The 16918-nt window shown below is 44.5% G+C and overlaps 1 protein-coding gene across 2 annotated transcripts in view; it reads right to left on the bottom strand.

Moving 5' to 3' along the window:
• Positions 1 to 16918, bottom strand: part of PRSS51 (serine protease 51) — an 80389-nt gene that overhangs the window by 11269 nt on the left and 52202 nt on the right. The window contains exons 3-5 of one of the 2 annotated variants that reach the window (XM_077943015.1): positions 2660 to 2740; positions 1648 to 1907; positions 538 to 680 (exon numbers count right to left, since the gene is read on the bottom strand). In XM_077943015.1, coding sequence (XP_077799141.1) covers positions 538 to 680; positions 1648 to 1900 — 396 coding nt within the window. In that variant the 5' untranslated portion in view covers positions 1901 to 1907; positions 2660 to 2740. Of the gene's footprint in view, positions 1 to 339; positions 681 to 1647; positions 1908 to 2547; positions 4677 to 16918 lie in introns of those variants that run through there. The other variant, XM_077943014.1, reaches the window with a different exon arrangement.

Here is a 16918-nt window from a genome sequence, read left to right as displayed (position 1 = left end):
GCTTGTGTGAGAATGGAAAGGAAGAGAGGAGAGAGAAGAAAAAGAAGGAAAAAGGGTGGGTCCAAAGCTTAGCAATTAGGTTTATCACCGGTAAACATGGTGGCCAGCAGCATTTGAGACCCCAGTCCTAGCAAGAAAAGGTACTGAGGAACACACACCAGCGAGCTTCTCGTGGATCCTGAGATTATGGTGTAGGCTTTCCCCTCCTTTTCTGTCTCCTCCTGGATCCATGGAATAAATTGAGCCACAGACACAAACATACCAGGTCTCCCCCTGGAGCCAGACCTTATGCCCCAACTGAAGACACCCACTTGGAAGAGTCTCTGGGTTCCATAAATAGCACAAACCAGAGGTGCCCCACTGTCTCCCTGGGAATGAGAAAAGGAAGAACAGTCTGCTATCAATGGTACCTCCAGAAAGAACATGGAGGGGAAAACAGGAGGGTCCTAGTGATGTAGGCTAGCCTCCGCCCTGTTTGGGAACCTAGAAAGTGATGGGGTACCTGGAGGGAGAAGGGGGCTGGGCAGGGGTGAGTACCTTGCAGATACCATTGGTGCCTGGTTCCTTCCAAGCACAAATCATGTTCCTGGAGAGCTGGTTTACCCTCTTGGCACATTCTTTCTGGCTAATCTGCACCACTCTCAGCTTTTCCAGGTGCATGTTTAGGTCATCATATTGGTCTGACAAAGGGAGAAAGCCGGTGTGAGAGTGAGCACTGCATCAGCTGCCAACAGTGACCAGCCCACACGTGATCAGCATGGAAGCCTGGGAGGCCACCAGCATCCAGCAGATCACAAATTCACAGGGCGTGGAGGCCTGGGATGACTTCAGTCTCCTCTCCAACAGTCCCAACAAGAAGTTCCTCCAGTAAATGTGTGCTTCCTGTGGGAAGTTCACTCTCTCCAGAAGCAGCCCACAAAAGCCCCAGCCTCAGCCCCTGCCAGGGGAACTTGGAATGAAGGTCTTCCCTGGCCCCACCATCCCTTCACAGCCAGGCTTTGTCCTGAGGATCAGAGCAGCCCAACTTCTGAATTGGTGTTGGCCAGTGTCTTCACCAAGCCAAATGGAGAAACCAAGAAGAAGACATGCCTGGTCATACCACTTCGTAGGAAGGAACTGACCACAATGCCAGGGGAACTCTTGGCCTTCTCCCCACCACACTCCCACCCTCCCAGAGATCTTCCGTGGCCAGGCAGCCTGGTGCCCTGCAGGGAAAGGGGTGGAATCATCGTAATGGAGCTTGGTTGGAGAATCAGTGGCTCAGAGCTATCTCGGGATGGTGTTTTACATGGGGTGGCCAATAGATGGGGAGATGGCCATTGTGAAACAGCCACAAGTGGGATGATCCAAACTGGCTTATCATGCTTTTGACTCCACAAAAATTATCATCGGTCTCATATTTTGAGATTCTTCTATGTCCTAGGCTTTTACTGGGTACCTCATTTAATTTAATCCCCATAACTTATTTGAGGAGGCGTTCCTGGTGTTCTCTAGATGAGAAAACTAAAGGTGAGGAAGGTGAAGGAGCTCAAGAGAGACAAAGCCACAATTCAGACCCAAGCATTCCCACACCCAAAGCCTCATGCTCTCTAGCCCAGGGCACCCTACATTTGGGCTTTCTGTGGGTTCTGAAAAGAGGGCACGTACCATACCCATTTGTCATTACCCACTCTGCCATCCAACACCGGTCCCAGGTCCTCTCCTCCTCCTGCAGGCAGACAGGCATTTTGAAATTGCTGAATTGCACTGGTGTGGCAAGTAGAAGCAGAGAGAGGTCACTGTCGAGCTGGGGCGGTTTGTAATCTTTGTGAATAATGACCTTCTGCACTTGCTTTCTCTCTGAGTGGATGTTGCTGAATGTTCTCGTTCCCATTACCACAGTGACATTTACCACGGCCATGTCTAATCTAAAGAATGAATATAAAAGCACCAGTGCTAACAAGGGTGATAGTGCAATTCACATTCATAGACACGTTTGTAAACAGTGAGTTGACAACTAAGGAGAAGTCCAGTGCAGTGGGTGAGCTACCGTGGTCTGGAGCATGGCTAGGATTAGATAGGTAGGAACCAGGAGCCCAAACTCTGACAAATCTCTGAACCGGTGGGTTGACAGTCCAGGGAAACTCTCCTGACCGAAAGAAGAGGAATGAATCCCTCTGAGAGATGAGATTGTAAGCTCCTTGATGACAGGGACCTAGGCAGTCTTGTCAACTCCTATGTCCCTAGCTCTCGGAACAGCACATAGTAGGTGCTCAATGGGAAGGTATTCAATAAATGACTCCAGTGTGTTGTCTTCATACACAGAAGACAGACAGGAGAGAGTGTACTGATGTACTGGGTGCAGAGCTCTGACTAGCAGCCCGCATTTGGATACGGTTGGCTAAATAAAGAGGAGAGAGTGGGTGTACAGCAGAGACCCTGGGGCACAAAGCCAGTGCAACATTCTGCACTTAGAGCCTAGGGCTTCATAGGGCTGTGCACAGGTCTACTGAGCTGCCCAGCCCAGACAATACATTGACAAGACAGGATGTAGATGAAGACACTTACAGGGTTCTTGGGAAGCAATGTGCGGCCGTCAGAACCCACCACTGATGTATGATTGAGCCTCCACAGAGGTGTTTCCGAGACATCTGGATACTCACTTGCCACGGAAACTCACCATTCTGGACTTGAAGCCGTTCATGAAATGGTAACCATGACGAGTTTGGAAAAGCAGGCCTGTAGCCACATTGAACGTTTTCTGAAGGAGAAAGGAAAGAGCCATTTGTATGTGAGGAGCATGGAGAGATCCCTATCCCTTATTCATGGAATCTTCCCAAGTAAGACCAGTACTGAAAGCTGAGTGAGGTAGCGCAAACAAGCCGAGGAGGGGGAGAGCTCAGAAAACCTGCAGCTTTTTCCGTATCTATTCTTCATGGCTGCAGAGAGCTGGGAGACCTGGGGAAGTCTGGGCAGTGCTCTGTCAGAGGCGTATGGGCTTAGGGTGGTCACGGAGATGCACCAAAGATACACAGGGTCCACTCAGGAGATGGAAACTGTGCAGTGATTTGAACAAGGAAAGTTTAACAGGAAGAATCACAAACTGTAACTGGGGAGTGACTGCAAAGCATCAGGAGCACTCTGAGATATGGCAGGGCAGGAGGAGAGTATCTGAGGAGGAACCAAACTTGGCAGGGGAGCCTCTCCCCCTCCCCAGGAGTGGGACTCACAGCACATTGGAGAAGGTGTCTGCAACCCAGCGGAAGGCAGAGACATTTGCCCGGTTGTCCCGGGCCAGAGCTGATCCCCTTTGCTAGAGAAGCAGAATGCACCCTTCTGGAGTGCAGGTGGCCAGGAAACGGTGGCCAGGAATGGCAACAAGGAACACCCCTCTGGAGTGCAGGCGGACTGGTGCAGCACACAGACACCTGCAGGGAGCTTGTCGAGAGCCTGCCCACTGGCTAGGGGGGTGCAAGACCTGGGTGTGTGTGTCCGCCTTGGGACAGCTGCAGTGAAAAGGTGTAGAAGGCTCAGGGGATTTCGATGCTGATCCAAGAAAAAGATATGATCACAAGGTGGTGGCAGCACACACAAGTTTCATTTGGGGAATACTTTGGAAGGTTGCATGCAGGGGAAGCCCTTTATGGCCTGAGACTATCTGGAGGTTAAGGAGACACCATCCAGAAGAGGAAGAGACAAGGGGACTTCTGAGGAAAGAGGACTCTGACAGGGGGTTACCCGTCTAGGTGATGTGGTTCACTGGCACAGTGGGGAGTCTCTGGGTCAGAGAGCTCTCAAGGGCAACAACGGCTGCGGGCCTTTCCTAGCCGCAGGCTGCGTATTACCTGTGGCGAGCAGATGTTGGGTGCAGTTTCACAGGGTATGCAAAGCAGACAAGTTTAGATGGCTAAATATCTGTGTATTTGGACTATGTTCAAAAACAGCTGGATGTGTAAAACATTGAGTTTAGGACCAGCAGGCTTTTGAGCTAACGAGGAGAAGCCTGCTGTGAACAAATTGACAAGCTAAGGGCCATCCTTGGCTCACTTATAGAACAGGTCACTGAACAGAAGACAGGGCTGGAGCTCACTGAGAGAAGCATGGCAGAGTCGAGCACCACTAGGTGTTCCCCACATGCTGGTGGCAACCACGCCACAGGAGCAAGAAGCAGCAAACAGAAGCATGCTGGAGAGGCCCAGGAAGAAAGGCCCCTTCCGCCTACAGTGTCCTTCCAGCGCCTACTGCTGAGAAAGCTTAATGTTGGGCTGGCTACAAAGAACCATGTCTTATAGGGTCCAGCTGCATTATTGGCCACCCAATTTACAGGGATCCAAAGAAGGCCTGTAGGGGGTTGGGGGTCACAAAAGACATGCAGAGTAAAGGACATGGTCACTGTGGCCACCAGTCTCCAGCAAATATACATGCCCTGAAGGACTCCTGGAAATAGCCCAGGAAAATGAGAAGCAAAGAGAGATTCGGCACAGGCATAATGAATATGTATTCTTTTTTTAAAGGAACAGGGATGGGAAAAAACAGCAACATTTACTAGATGAAACTCTAAATAGGAAAATATTATCCAGAACAAATAAAAAAATCTGAGTAGATATGTTGCCATAAATCATAAAAAATAAAACCTTATAAAGCAATCACCTATGTGAAAGAAGATTATAAATTAGAAACTCAAGGAAGAGGTTATAAGAAAACATGAGGAGAAAGTGAGAAAAAAGGAGGCGATGGGGCATGAGCTGGCAGATGTTGGGCTAGAAACGGAAGAATAAAATACAGAAAATTCTTTGGACAGCATAGTAAGGGATAAGGAGTGTGTAAATTAGAGAAACAATGAAAATTAAATAAAAACAGAGTTTAAAAGAGATTTTTGTGAGAATGCAATTTTTAATTTTGGGGGGATAAATATCCAGATAGTGACTGCTAGGTCACGTGGTCAGTGCACACTCAACCTTTTACGAAACTACCCAATTGCTTTCCACATGGCTGCAGCATTTTGCATTCCCATCAACAATGGGTAAGAGTTCCTGCTGGGTGCAGTGGCTCACGCCTGTAATCCTAACACTTTGGGAGGCCTATGGTCAGGAGTTTGAGACCAGGCTGACCAACATGGTGAAACCCTGTCTCTACTAAAAATACAAAAATTAGCTGGGCATGGTGGCATGGGCCTGTGGTCCCAGCTACTCGGGAGGCTGAGGCAGGAGGCAGGAGAATCACTTGAACCCAGGAGGCAGAGGTTGCAGTGAGCCAAGATCGCACCACTGCACTCCAGCCTGGGAGACAGAGCAAGACTCTGTCTCAAAAAAAAAATGGATAAGAGTTCCTATCACTTTACATCCTTGCCAACACTTGGTACTATCAGAAGTGTTTATTTTAGCCATTGTAGCAGACACACAGCAATATTTATTGTGGGATTATTCACAATCCTCCAGACTGGAAATACCCAAATATCCCTCTATGGGTGAATGGATAAGTGAACTGTAATCTACCCACATGATGGAATACCACCCGCAAATAAAAAGGAACTATGGGTGCCTGCAACAACAGAGGAATCTCAAAAGCATTACGCTAAGTCAGAGAACACAGGCTGAGAAAGTCACATACTGTGTAGGGTTATATTTGTATGGCATTCTGGACAAAGCAAAACTCTAGGCATGGATAACAGGTCAGTGGCTGCCAGGAGTTGGGGATGGGGGAGGGTGAGTACAAAGGAGTAGATAGAGGGGATTCTTGGGAGTACTAAAAATGTCAATATCTTGTCTATAGTGAGGGTAACATGAATCTATGCATGTGTAAAAGCCCATAGAATGGTACCCCAAAACATAAATGTCACTCTTTATAAAAATAATGAGAAAAAATGATAGCTAGAGAATACGGGCAATGATTGTTCTCGAATTTTAAATGACACATAAAAATAGGAATAGATGAGCATCTCGCTAACATGATAAAGTGTATCTTGGCCTGAAAGTGAGTAGCATGCTGACTGGGGACAAGCTAGAAGCCTCCCCACGGAGTCAAGAACAGCACAGCTGTCCACTACCTCTGCTACCTGCTACCATTGTATAGGTGGCTAGGAGGAGATGGTGATAGATTTTGAGCAGAGGGAGCCCACAGGATCCCTCTGCCACCATGTTAGATGATGGCCGGAGGGGGTGGGAACAGGCACATGGGAGGAGAGTGAGACAGGGCTTCTATCTAGAAGAGTCTACGAGGGGCCGGGCACAGTGGCTCACGCCTGTCATCCCAGCACTTGGAGAGGCCGTGGCAGGCAGATCACATAAGGCCAGGAGTTCAAGACCAGCCTGGCCAACATGGTGAAACCCCGTCTCTACTAAAAATACAAAAATTAGCCAGTCATGGTAGTGGGCACCTGTAGTCCCAGTTACTTGAGAGACTGAGGCAGGAGAATTGCTTGAACCCGAGAGGCAGAGGTTGCAGTGAGTCAAGATCATGCCATTGCACTCTAGCCTGGGAGACAGAGCAAGATTCTGTCTGAAAAAAAAAAAAAAAAAAAAGAGTCTCTTGAGTGGGCCAGGGATAGTTGGAGGGTTGCTTAAAAATGGGATACTTTCTGAGAAATATGTGGTTAAAGGCAAGCATCATAGAGTGAACTTACACACAGCTAGATGGTGTAGCCTGCTCATGCCTAGGCTGTATGGCATAGCCTATTGTTCCTAGACTACACACCAATACAGCAAGTTACTGTAGTGAATATTGTAGGCAACTGTAACATGATGGTATTTGTGTATCTAAACATAGAGAAGGTACAGTAAAAATATGATATGAAAGATATTATAGTGCACTCGTCCAGGACACTTACCATGAATGGAGCTTGCAGGACTGGAGTTGCTCTGGGTGAGTCAGTGAGTGAGCAGTGAGTGAACGTGAAGGCCTAGGATAAGACTCCGCACGGCTATAGGCTTTGTAAACACTGCACACTTACGCTACATTACATTTATGAAGAATAGTTTTTCTTTCTTCATTAACAAATTAATCTTAGCTTCTGTAACTTTTTTTACCTATAAACTTTTATTTTTTTAATCTCTTAAAATTATTTTGTCATAACATAGCTTAAAACCCGCATTGTACACTGTAAAAATATTTTCTTTCTGGCCAGGTGTGGTGGCTTACACCTGTAATCCCAGCACTTTAGGAGGCCGAGGTGGGCAGATCATGAGGTCAGGAGTTTGAGACCAGCCTGGCCAATATGGTGAAACCTTGTCTCTACTAAAAATACAAAAATTAGCCGGGTGTGGTGACGTGCACCTGTAGTCCCAGCTACTCAGGAGACTGAGGCAGGAGAATCGCTTGAACCCAGAGGCGGAGGTTGCAGTGAGCCGAGATCATGCCCCTGCACTCCAGCCTGGGTGACAGAGTGAGACTCCATCACCAAAAAAAACAAAAAAAAACTTTATATCCTTATTTCATGAGCTTTTTTATTTTTTAAAAAATTATTTTTTACTTTGTAAACATTTTTTAAAGAAATTAAGACACAAACACACACATTAGCTCTTCATAGACCTACACAGGGGTCAGGATCATCGATATCATGGTCTTCCACCTCTACCTCTTGTCCCACGTCCCACTGGGAGGTCTTCAGGAGCAAGAACATGCCTGGAGCTGTCATCTCCTATGATAACAATACCTTCTTCTGGACACCTCCTGAAGGACCTGTCTCAGGCTGTTTTATAGTTAATTATTTTTTAATAAGAAGGAACATACTCTAAAATTATAAAAAAATATATAGTGTAATAAATACACAAATCACTAACATAATTGCGTCTTATCATTATCAAGTATCATTCGTTGTGCCTAATTGTATGTGCTGGACTTTTATACAACTGGCAGTGTGGGAGGTTTGCTAAAACCAGCAGCACCACTAACACATGAGTCATGAGTTGTGCTCCGGTGACAGATACCATGTCACTAGGGGACAGGAATTTTTCAACTCCATTGTAATCTTGTGGGACCACTGTCATATATGCAGTTTGTCATTGCCTCAAATGTTGTTATGCATCCCCTGACTGTATTTAAAGTTGAGGGATGTGATCTTGCCCTGGCTCCTTCAGGATACTTATCTGGGGTCCCACATGGCCTTTTTCCCCCCAAGAATCTGCTCTGAAAGGTCATTTCTCTACCTCTGTGCTCCTAGGACATCACCTATGAACTTGTTTAAAGTTCATTTTAAGTATAATATTTACCAACTGTTTTTGTAAAAAAGTTATCTAAATATTAAGAATATTTGAACATCTTTTTTTCTGAAAATAAAACTTGTTTTTCAGTGAATAATACTCACCTCACCCAATGTATCAATTTCTTCTGTTTTGATGTTTGGAAGTTAAAATTTGTTGCTTGATTAAACCTTTTCCTTTTTCATTTCTTCTTATGGTTCAAATGCTTAGAAAGTCATTCTCTTTTCTAAGAGATTGTTGAAGAAGCTTCTTTTGAAGGAATCTGTCCATGTCCATCTGTCATGATTGCCATCATTTGCTCTAATAATCTTCTCTTTGAGAGAAGAAGCATTAGTGATGTTACAGCTTTAGAATGTAAATTCAATAAACATAGGTTGCCAAGGACACCAAGTTTATGACAATAAATTAGTAGAGATTTATGTTAGAAGATGTCACTCTACAGCATTAGAATGCTGTAACATCATTAGGAGAATTTATTTAGGGCTCATCTCTTGTTAATTCAGGGTGGACATTTCTCAACCCATCTCTTGCCCCAGATTTTCATTTCACGTTTTGCAATTCCAGACTTGAAATTTAAATCAGAGTAGAAAGGGTATTTCCCATTTCTCACAGCTCCGCTCTTGATCTCCTCATTTTCCCCCATTCTCTCTGCATTTTCCTCTCCCCATCTCTGTAGAGTTTCTCGAATTCCCAAGTGAACACATATCCACGGAGAATGCAAGCCCACGGTGAGCTCTAAACCCAGCTTAGCGTGAATGTGTAGCAATAGTTTTTGTTACAGATGCCTGGTTGGTTTCAATTTTGATTGTTACACTGAAACTGAGTGGTAGTCATTCTCCACCAATACAAAAATAGACAAATGCTTTTTTTTCATATTGAAGGTTTAAACCAAATCTGAATTCAGTGCCCAAATTCTTCATCAAAGAGTTTATTCAATTCTCAGAGCTCTCAGCCACCAGGTTTAAGAATGCATGGTTGCAGTGGTAGAATTGTTTAACAATCTTGGTCACAGCACTAAGGAAAACCCCACAGCTAGTAGCATTTAAACAGAGAGTAAACGTTCACTTTATGTTTAATGCTGACAATGCTTAAAATTCAATAAACACAGATTGCCCAGGACACCAAATTTATGGCAATAAATTAGTAATATTTATGTCAGAAGATGTCACTTTGCAGAAGCTGGCACTATCTTTTTTTACTCTTGCCACCCTGTGAGGATATTGCATTTTACTCTGAGTTGGCTGTTCTCAGTCCTCCTGTTTCCCCAGGTTGATCCCCATGTGAAATAGAGATTGCATTGGTCCATGTTGCCTGGAGCTGTTCTCTTCCCCATTGAAGCTGCAACTTCTTCCTCAAGCCCCTGCAGCTCCAAAAATCCCCCATATTCCAACACACAGAGGAGGACCCTGTCTTTCCTCTTCCTGTGCCCCTGCCTCCGTCAGCCCCCTTGGCATCTCTCCTTGGGACTGTGGGGCAGTCTCCTCACCCTCATGTTAGCCCTGATCCCTCGACCCCCTCCTCCCACCTCCCACACGGCCACCTCAGTTCCCTGGCTAGCATGTGGGGGCGATCTTGCTGATTTTCTCCTTAAACCCTTCCATGGTCCCTTCCCATGTCCACAAACAAGACAAAGTCACATTGCTCAGTGGATAGGAAAAAAACAAACAGTTTCCTCCTACTCTATACACCCCCCACTCTCAATAGTTCATTTTGATGCCAGGTGGATGGGTGTTTTTCACACACTAAGCAGTTTTCCTTGGGGCCCCAGCTGGGCCTCGTACAAGTCAACTCAATCTGATAGAAACCAGAGTTAGTGCAGACCCCACAGGGTAAAAGGGCTCAGTCCCACAGATGCCCCCCAACTAACTTCAGACGACAATCACAAATAGTAGGTTTCCAGGTCACAACTTCTGACTTGACTACAAACTGGGGATTTCCACAACCTCATCCTCAGGTTTGCTGATTCATTAGAGCAGCTCACAGAACACAGGAAAAACCGTTTACTTACTAGTGCTCATTTATTACAAAGGATATTTTAAATGGTGCAAATGAACAGCCAGATGAAGAGATGCTCAGGGCAAGGTATGGGGGAGGGGACGTGCTGCTTCCATGCCCTCTCTGGGCATGCCACCTTCCCTGTGTTCAGAAACCTGGAAGTGCTCCAAATTCTTGCCTGTGGAGGTTTTGTGGACGCTTTTTTACATAGTCATGATTGATTAAATCATTGGCCATTGGTGGTCAACTCAGCATTCAGCCCCTCTCTGAAACCCCAAAGCATCTTGAAAACATGTCAACAGGGCACTTTCCATGTTGTATGAATTATCTGTTGACACGTCTGTCTCCATGACTAGACTATAAATGCCTTGAGGCTGTAAATCATTTTGTGCCCTCTCTGTATTGCTAACATTTAACACAGTCTTTGAATATGTTAAGTTTCAGTAAATATTTATTGAATAAATGAGTGAACAAAAAAGCTATACGTTTCCTGAATGTTTTAAGTGCTTTCAGCTTATGCAACCTTTTGGAGTCGTTACTCACAGAGGTTTACCACCCATAATTTTCAGTTTCTATTTATCCCAGTTTTAAGCTTTTTAGATCTTCAAACTGTACTCAGAACAACTCGTTTAGGGGATTGAATCAGAAAGTCTTAGTTCTGCTGGCACAATATCTTGGAAACCTCTTTGATTCTCTCTCAGGAATTGGTTGAATCTGGGTAGTGATTAAGAGCTATCAATTATTCATTATTCACTCACTCATCTATTCATCTCAGAAATATTTATTGAAAATCTAGGCCGGGCGCGGTGGCTCAAGCCTGTAATCCCGGCACTTTGGGAGGCCGAGACGGGTGGATCACGAGGTCAGGAGATCGAGACTATCCTGGCTAACACGGTGAAACCCCGTCTCTACTAAAAACACAAAAAACTAGCCGGGCGAGGTGGCGGGCGCCTGTAGTCCCAGCTACTCGGGAGGCTGAGGCAGGAGAATGGCGTAAACTCAGGAGGCGGAAGCTTGCAGTGAGCTGAGATCAGGCCACTGTACTCCAGCCTGGGCGGCAGAGCGCGACTCCGTCTCAAAAAAAAAAAAAAAAAAAAAAAAAGAAAATCTACCAGGCATAAGGTTGTATATTATCTTAGTGGCAAATTTGAGCTTCAAACCCAGGTCTTCTCAATCCTAGTTCAATGCTATTCCTTCCACATAGACCGTCTGTCAATCAGGCCCAGCCCCTTCCTCAAGGACCCTGCAGGGCAAGACATTGTAATAGTAACTGCTAACACCCATTGTAGCCCAGGCACTGTGCTATGTTCTTGATCTTATACATATTAACTCCTTTAATCTTCACTTATAAGATGAATTTTATTATTAAATCTATTTCACAGAAGTAATGGAGGCCCAGAGAGGCAGGCAAGTTCCTCGGGGGCATACTGTCAGTAAGTGCTCAAACCGGGAATGGAAGCCAGGCAGTCTGATTCTAGAGTCAGACCACTACACTTGATATAGTTTGGATCCGTGCCTCCACTCAAATCTCATGTTGAACTGTAATCCCAGAGTTGGAGGTGGGCCTGAAGGGAGGGCATTTGATCATGGGGGTGGATTTCTCATGAGTGGTTTCGCATCATCCCCTTCGTGGTGTTCTCGCGATAGTGAGTGAGTTCTTGTGAGATCCGGTTGTTTAAAAGTGTGTAGTACCTTCCCCTTCTCTCTTTCTTGCTCCTGCTCTGGTCATGTGACATGCCTGTTCCCCTTTTGCCTTCTGCCATCATTGGAAGCTTCTTGAGGCCTCCCCAGAAGCAGATACCACTTTGCTTGCTGTACAGTGTGCAGAATTATGAAACCTCCTTTCCTATAAATCACCCAGTCTCAGCCCAGCCTCAGGTATTTCTTCATAGCAGTGCACAGTTCTGCCTACTCACATGCCGTTGCTCCTTCTGGCCACTATAACGCTAGATTCATGTTTCAGTGTTGCTTCTCTGGACACAGCTGAAGGAAGCAAGCTCCCCGTTCTAACTTACATTTTATATGCTTTATTTTCAATAGCTCCCATGGGAAATCATCACTTTTTTGCCTTACACATAGAAAAACCTTGGAAATTTTTCCATCAAGGATTTCCACTGTCTGGACATTTTCCATGGATGAACCAGGAAAATAGTTTCCAGGCCCTGACATGCATTCTCTACACTATGGCCCTTATGAAAAGATATTGGCCATAGTTCCACCACCATTCTTTTTGATGATTTGGAACTTTTATTAATATATTTAGATATTTTCAATATGCCTCAGTCGTTTTAAAATAAAATTGGGTCTCTAGTTTGAGTTTCAATATATAATCTTTTGTTTGATATATTTAGATATTTTCAATACGCCTCAGTCGTTTTAAAATAAAATTGGGTCTGTAGTTTGAGTTTCAATATATAATCTTTTGTTTGAATTATAAAATAACTTTACAGTGACATTTAAGGAAAGATGGCTTATAAATACATTATGCACACACAATATACATATACATATACACCCATCCTAGGTGCATACTGAAATTAACCAAAATATATTTTATTTTATTTTTTTTTTTGAGACCGAGTTTGGCTCTTGTCCCCCAGGCTGGAGTGCAATGGCACAATCCCAGCTCACTGCAACCTCTGCCTCCCAGGTTCAAGCAATTCTCCTGCCTCAACCCCCCCAAGTAGCTGGAATTACAGGTGCCCACCTCTGCACCCGGCTAACTTTTTTTACATTTTTAGTAGAGACAGGGTTTCACCATGTTGGTCAGGCTGGTCTCAAACTCCTGACCTCAAGTGATCCACCTGCCTCTGCCTCCCAAAGTGCTGGGATTACAAGTGTGAGCCACCGCGCTCGGCCAAAATACATTTTTAAAAAAGAAGAAAAACTTATCTGTGTTGAAATTAGAAGAACCAAACTCTTTCTGCAAACTTTGTATGTTTTCATTATAATTTTACCAGGATGAAAGGAGATCCAGAAAAGGCACAGACATGTAGCATTGCTATTCCAGAGTTTCTTGAAATGCAGAGGACTGGGAATGACATGAAAAAAAGTCCACAGAGTCCCACCACGGCCTACAGCTTAGAGGACAAAAGCCTGTGGCCCAAGCAGATGATGGGAAGGACAGGGAGCTCCCCTTGGAAGCCACTTGACCTCTGTTGGGACATGCTGGACAGAACAGTCTGCCTGTATGATACCTCTCCTCCCGCCCTTGACACAGCTTCTTCAAGGTCATGGGCAAGATGAGGAGGCAACTAAGTTTCCCAGCCAGGACTAGAGCCGTCTTTGCACAGGAAAATACATATCTGGCTCAGGAAATTAAAAAGGCTTTGAGTTTCAAGAAAATCACCACAAAGAGGGAAGAACCTCTTGAAATCTAAGGATACCCCTACACATGAAAAGATTCCATCCAAGCTGATAGAACTTCGCTCCTTTCCTGGCCGCCTTCTGAAGGAAAGTATTCCAATACTGTATTCCTTGATTGTGACTGATCGGGACCCTAACTCCCTCGCCACTGTCCCCAGGCAGGCTGAACAGAGATGATGGATTGCCAGCGTACAGCCCTCCAGGTACAGAGAGAAGATCACGACCAGGCTCATGTCAAAAAGGAAAGACAGCAGTGGGTTTCTATCTAGATCATGTGGACCAAAAGGCAGATCTCCTAGAACTGGCCCCGAGTTAAAAACAAACAAGCTGAAAAATAGGAAAATCTTGCAAAACTATTACAAAAAAAGAAACAAAATATACAACATAAACATGAATAATACATTTGTTTGGCTAGTATCAGGGGAAAAATACCTTAGAACTGTTTTATGCAAGGACGTTGAAGAAAAGATGAAACACTATAAAACAGAAGCTCATAAGAGGAAAGAATAAAATAAAAAGGAGCTGGCAGGAACAGATAAAAAATAAGGGGTAATAACAGAATTGAAAAATTAGACCGGACACAGTAGCTCAATGCTGTAATCCCAGGACTTTGAGAGGCAGAACAGATCACTTGAGGTCAGGAATTCGAGACCAGCCTGGCCAACATGCTGAAACCCCAACTCTACTAAAAATAGGAAAATTAGCCGGGCATGGTGGTGGGCGCCTGTAATCCCAGATACTCAGGAGGTTGAGGCAGGAGAATCCCTTAAACCGGGAGGTGGAGGTTGCAGTGAGCTGAGATCACGCCACGGCACTCCAGCCTGGGAGACAGAACGAGGCTCCATCTCAAAAAAGAAAGAAAAAAAAAAGAAGAAAAGAAAAATTAAAACCAAAATAGATGGAATATGAATTTTGGACAACCTTGTTGCTGAGAATAATCACAAAGTGTAAAATATGTACCATCCCTTGGTCAAAAGCACTAGAGAGTTAAGTTAATGAAGAGTTACTGGGCCAGTTTATAGCAAAAGAAGGAAATCCAGAGAGGTGAGCCAGGCAATAGGAATGCCCTGGGGGCAACTTGGCAGTTTGTGACTCTAGGACTAGTCAATGGTGAGGGGCGTCATAAGTTCCTGTGGCTTTGGTTAGGAGCTTAATGGTCTGCACCCTAGGAGTATGGGCACATCACAAGTAAACTGGGCTACAAGTGTACACGTGGAATAATATTTCATCTCCTCAAGAGCCACTGCAATATACTAGGCAATAACAACACATGGCCCAGAAGCTTCCCCTACATGGCACGTGACAGCTTGAGCACCTTGTATATGACGGGCAGAGGGGGGCAGAGGTGAAGTGGCAAGCATTGGTGCGGTGTTTTTTCTATTTTATTTTATTATTTTTTGAGATAGAGTCTTACTCTGTCGCCCAGATGGAGTGCAGTGTCATGACTGTGGCTCACTGCAACCTCTGCCTCCCAGCTTCAAGTGATTCTCCTGTCTTAGCCTCCTGAGTAGCTGGGATTACAGATGCCACCACCACACCTGGCTAATTTTTTTTTTTTTTTGGCATTTTTATTAGAGACGGGGTTTCACCATGTTGGCCAGGCTGGTCTCCAACTCCTGACCTCATGATCCACCCACTTCGGCCTTCCAAAATGCTAGGATTACAGGCGTGAGCCACCACGCCTGGCCCGTTCATGACTTTTATAAAACTGTGTGAATTCAGACTGTGTGGTGCGACACAGAGATCAATAAATATGCCAATGAAATAAGCAGCGTCTACCAACAGCCTGACAGATACAGTGAGACCTGATTTTTGACACAGGTGGCGGCTGGGGAACAAATGTTCCCAGATGAACTGGGTCGGTAGGATATCCAGGTGGAAAAAAATTCATCCCGATCCTTTTATTGTGTGTGAAAATTGATACCAAATGGATTCTAAGTCTAAACATAAACGATGAAAGTATGAAACTTCTAGAGAATAACATAGAAAATATCTTTACTAATCCAGAATGGGGAAAAATTAATTTAAGAAGTAAAGTCACGAAAGCTCTAGAATAATAAAAGCTAACGTATTTTGAGTATGTACAAAGTTTCAGGCACAGTTCTCAGAGCTTTGTGCAAATCTCATTTCCACAACAACCTTAATATGGCCATTTTGCAGATGAGGAAATTGAAATGCAGAAACATGAAGTAACTCATCCTAAGGTCACATAGCAGGTGCGTGGAGGAAATATAATTAGAACACAATCTTACTTCAGAGCTCACTCTGTGCTGTCCAATATGCTGGGTTCATATTCTTGGGATGAAAAAGCCCTTCCAATAACATGAAATAAAAGCCAAGAATCGTAAGTAAAAATACTGACAAGTTTTTTACACATATTTTAAATTTGTTTGGTCCAAAATAAAATTGCAAGAGAACTGAAGAAGTAGGAAGATTTTGCAGCACTTATAAGAGACAAAGGTCTAATGTCATTAAAATTCGAAACGGTCCGCAAATCAGCTTTAAAAACTCACCCAGATAAGAAAAATGGGAAAACTCTAGGAACAGGTAATTCTCAAAAGAATAAATATAAAATGTTCTGAATCAGGCTGGGAGTCGGGGCAAGAGTGATCTTATGGATAGATCCATCTCAAAAATGCCAGATTCAACAAAATTAAACTTAAGCCATTTTCTTTACTGTAAAATATATCAGAGCCTTTTATATGTGGTTATCCACAGTGATTCTGCAGAAAAATTATCAAATGGAACATTTCCAAATCATGTCTAGCATAGGACTTTTTCCTCTGGAGCTTTTCCCAGGACTGAGGCTCTGCAGAACAAACTTTGCATTAACTCATCTACTCCACATAATAGCCCTATCATGCTCTCCATGTTACGAGATTATATAATCTAATACTGGCATTCTAAATTAAATAAGGCCTTATTCCACCACTACTGTGCTGCCCCCACCCCAAGGGTGTTGGACCTGGAAGGATTGTTAATGATTTAACAAAGAGGAAGGTGGAGATGAGAAGCAAAGTCAGTTGCTAAATCGTTCCTCCAATTCCCCTGAACTTCCAGAACTCTGGGTCCAGACCCTGGGGAATCATTTTAGACGGCATCTTTGCAGAACCAATGCATGGACTTGGATTGATCGATTATAATCTCTTCATTTCCTGAGTCACTGGCCCTAACTCAGCATCCTTTGGGCCTCTAAGTTAACTTTCCAGGAGCCAGTTAAGAGATGGCATCCCTTCCCCCAACCTCTGCTCCTGGAGGGCCTGGCACAGACCTGGATCGTCCTGGGCATGTCCCTTGAGTGCCAAAAGCAGGGGAATTAGAAGCTGGAACATCTTCTTGTCATTTCAGTCCAAAATTGCCCAACCTTTGCCTCCAGCCAG

The sequence above is a fragment of the Macaca mulatta genome, chromosome 8 (genome assembly GCF_049350105.2).
Source record: "Macaca mulatta isolate MMU2019108-1 chromosome 8, T2T-MMU8v2.0, whole genome shotgun sequence".
Taxonomy (NCBI): Eukaryota; Metazoa; Chordata; class Mammalia; order Primates; family Cercopithecidae; genus Macaca; species Macaca mulatta.
The sequence above is the reverse complement of the archived record's forward strand: the minus strand, read 5'-3'. Positions and strand labels throughout refer to the sequence as shown.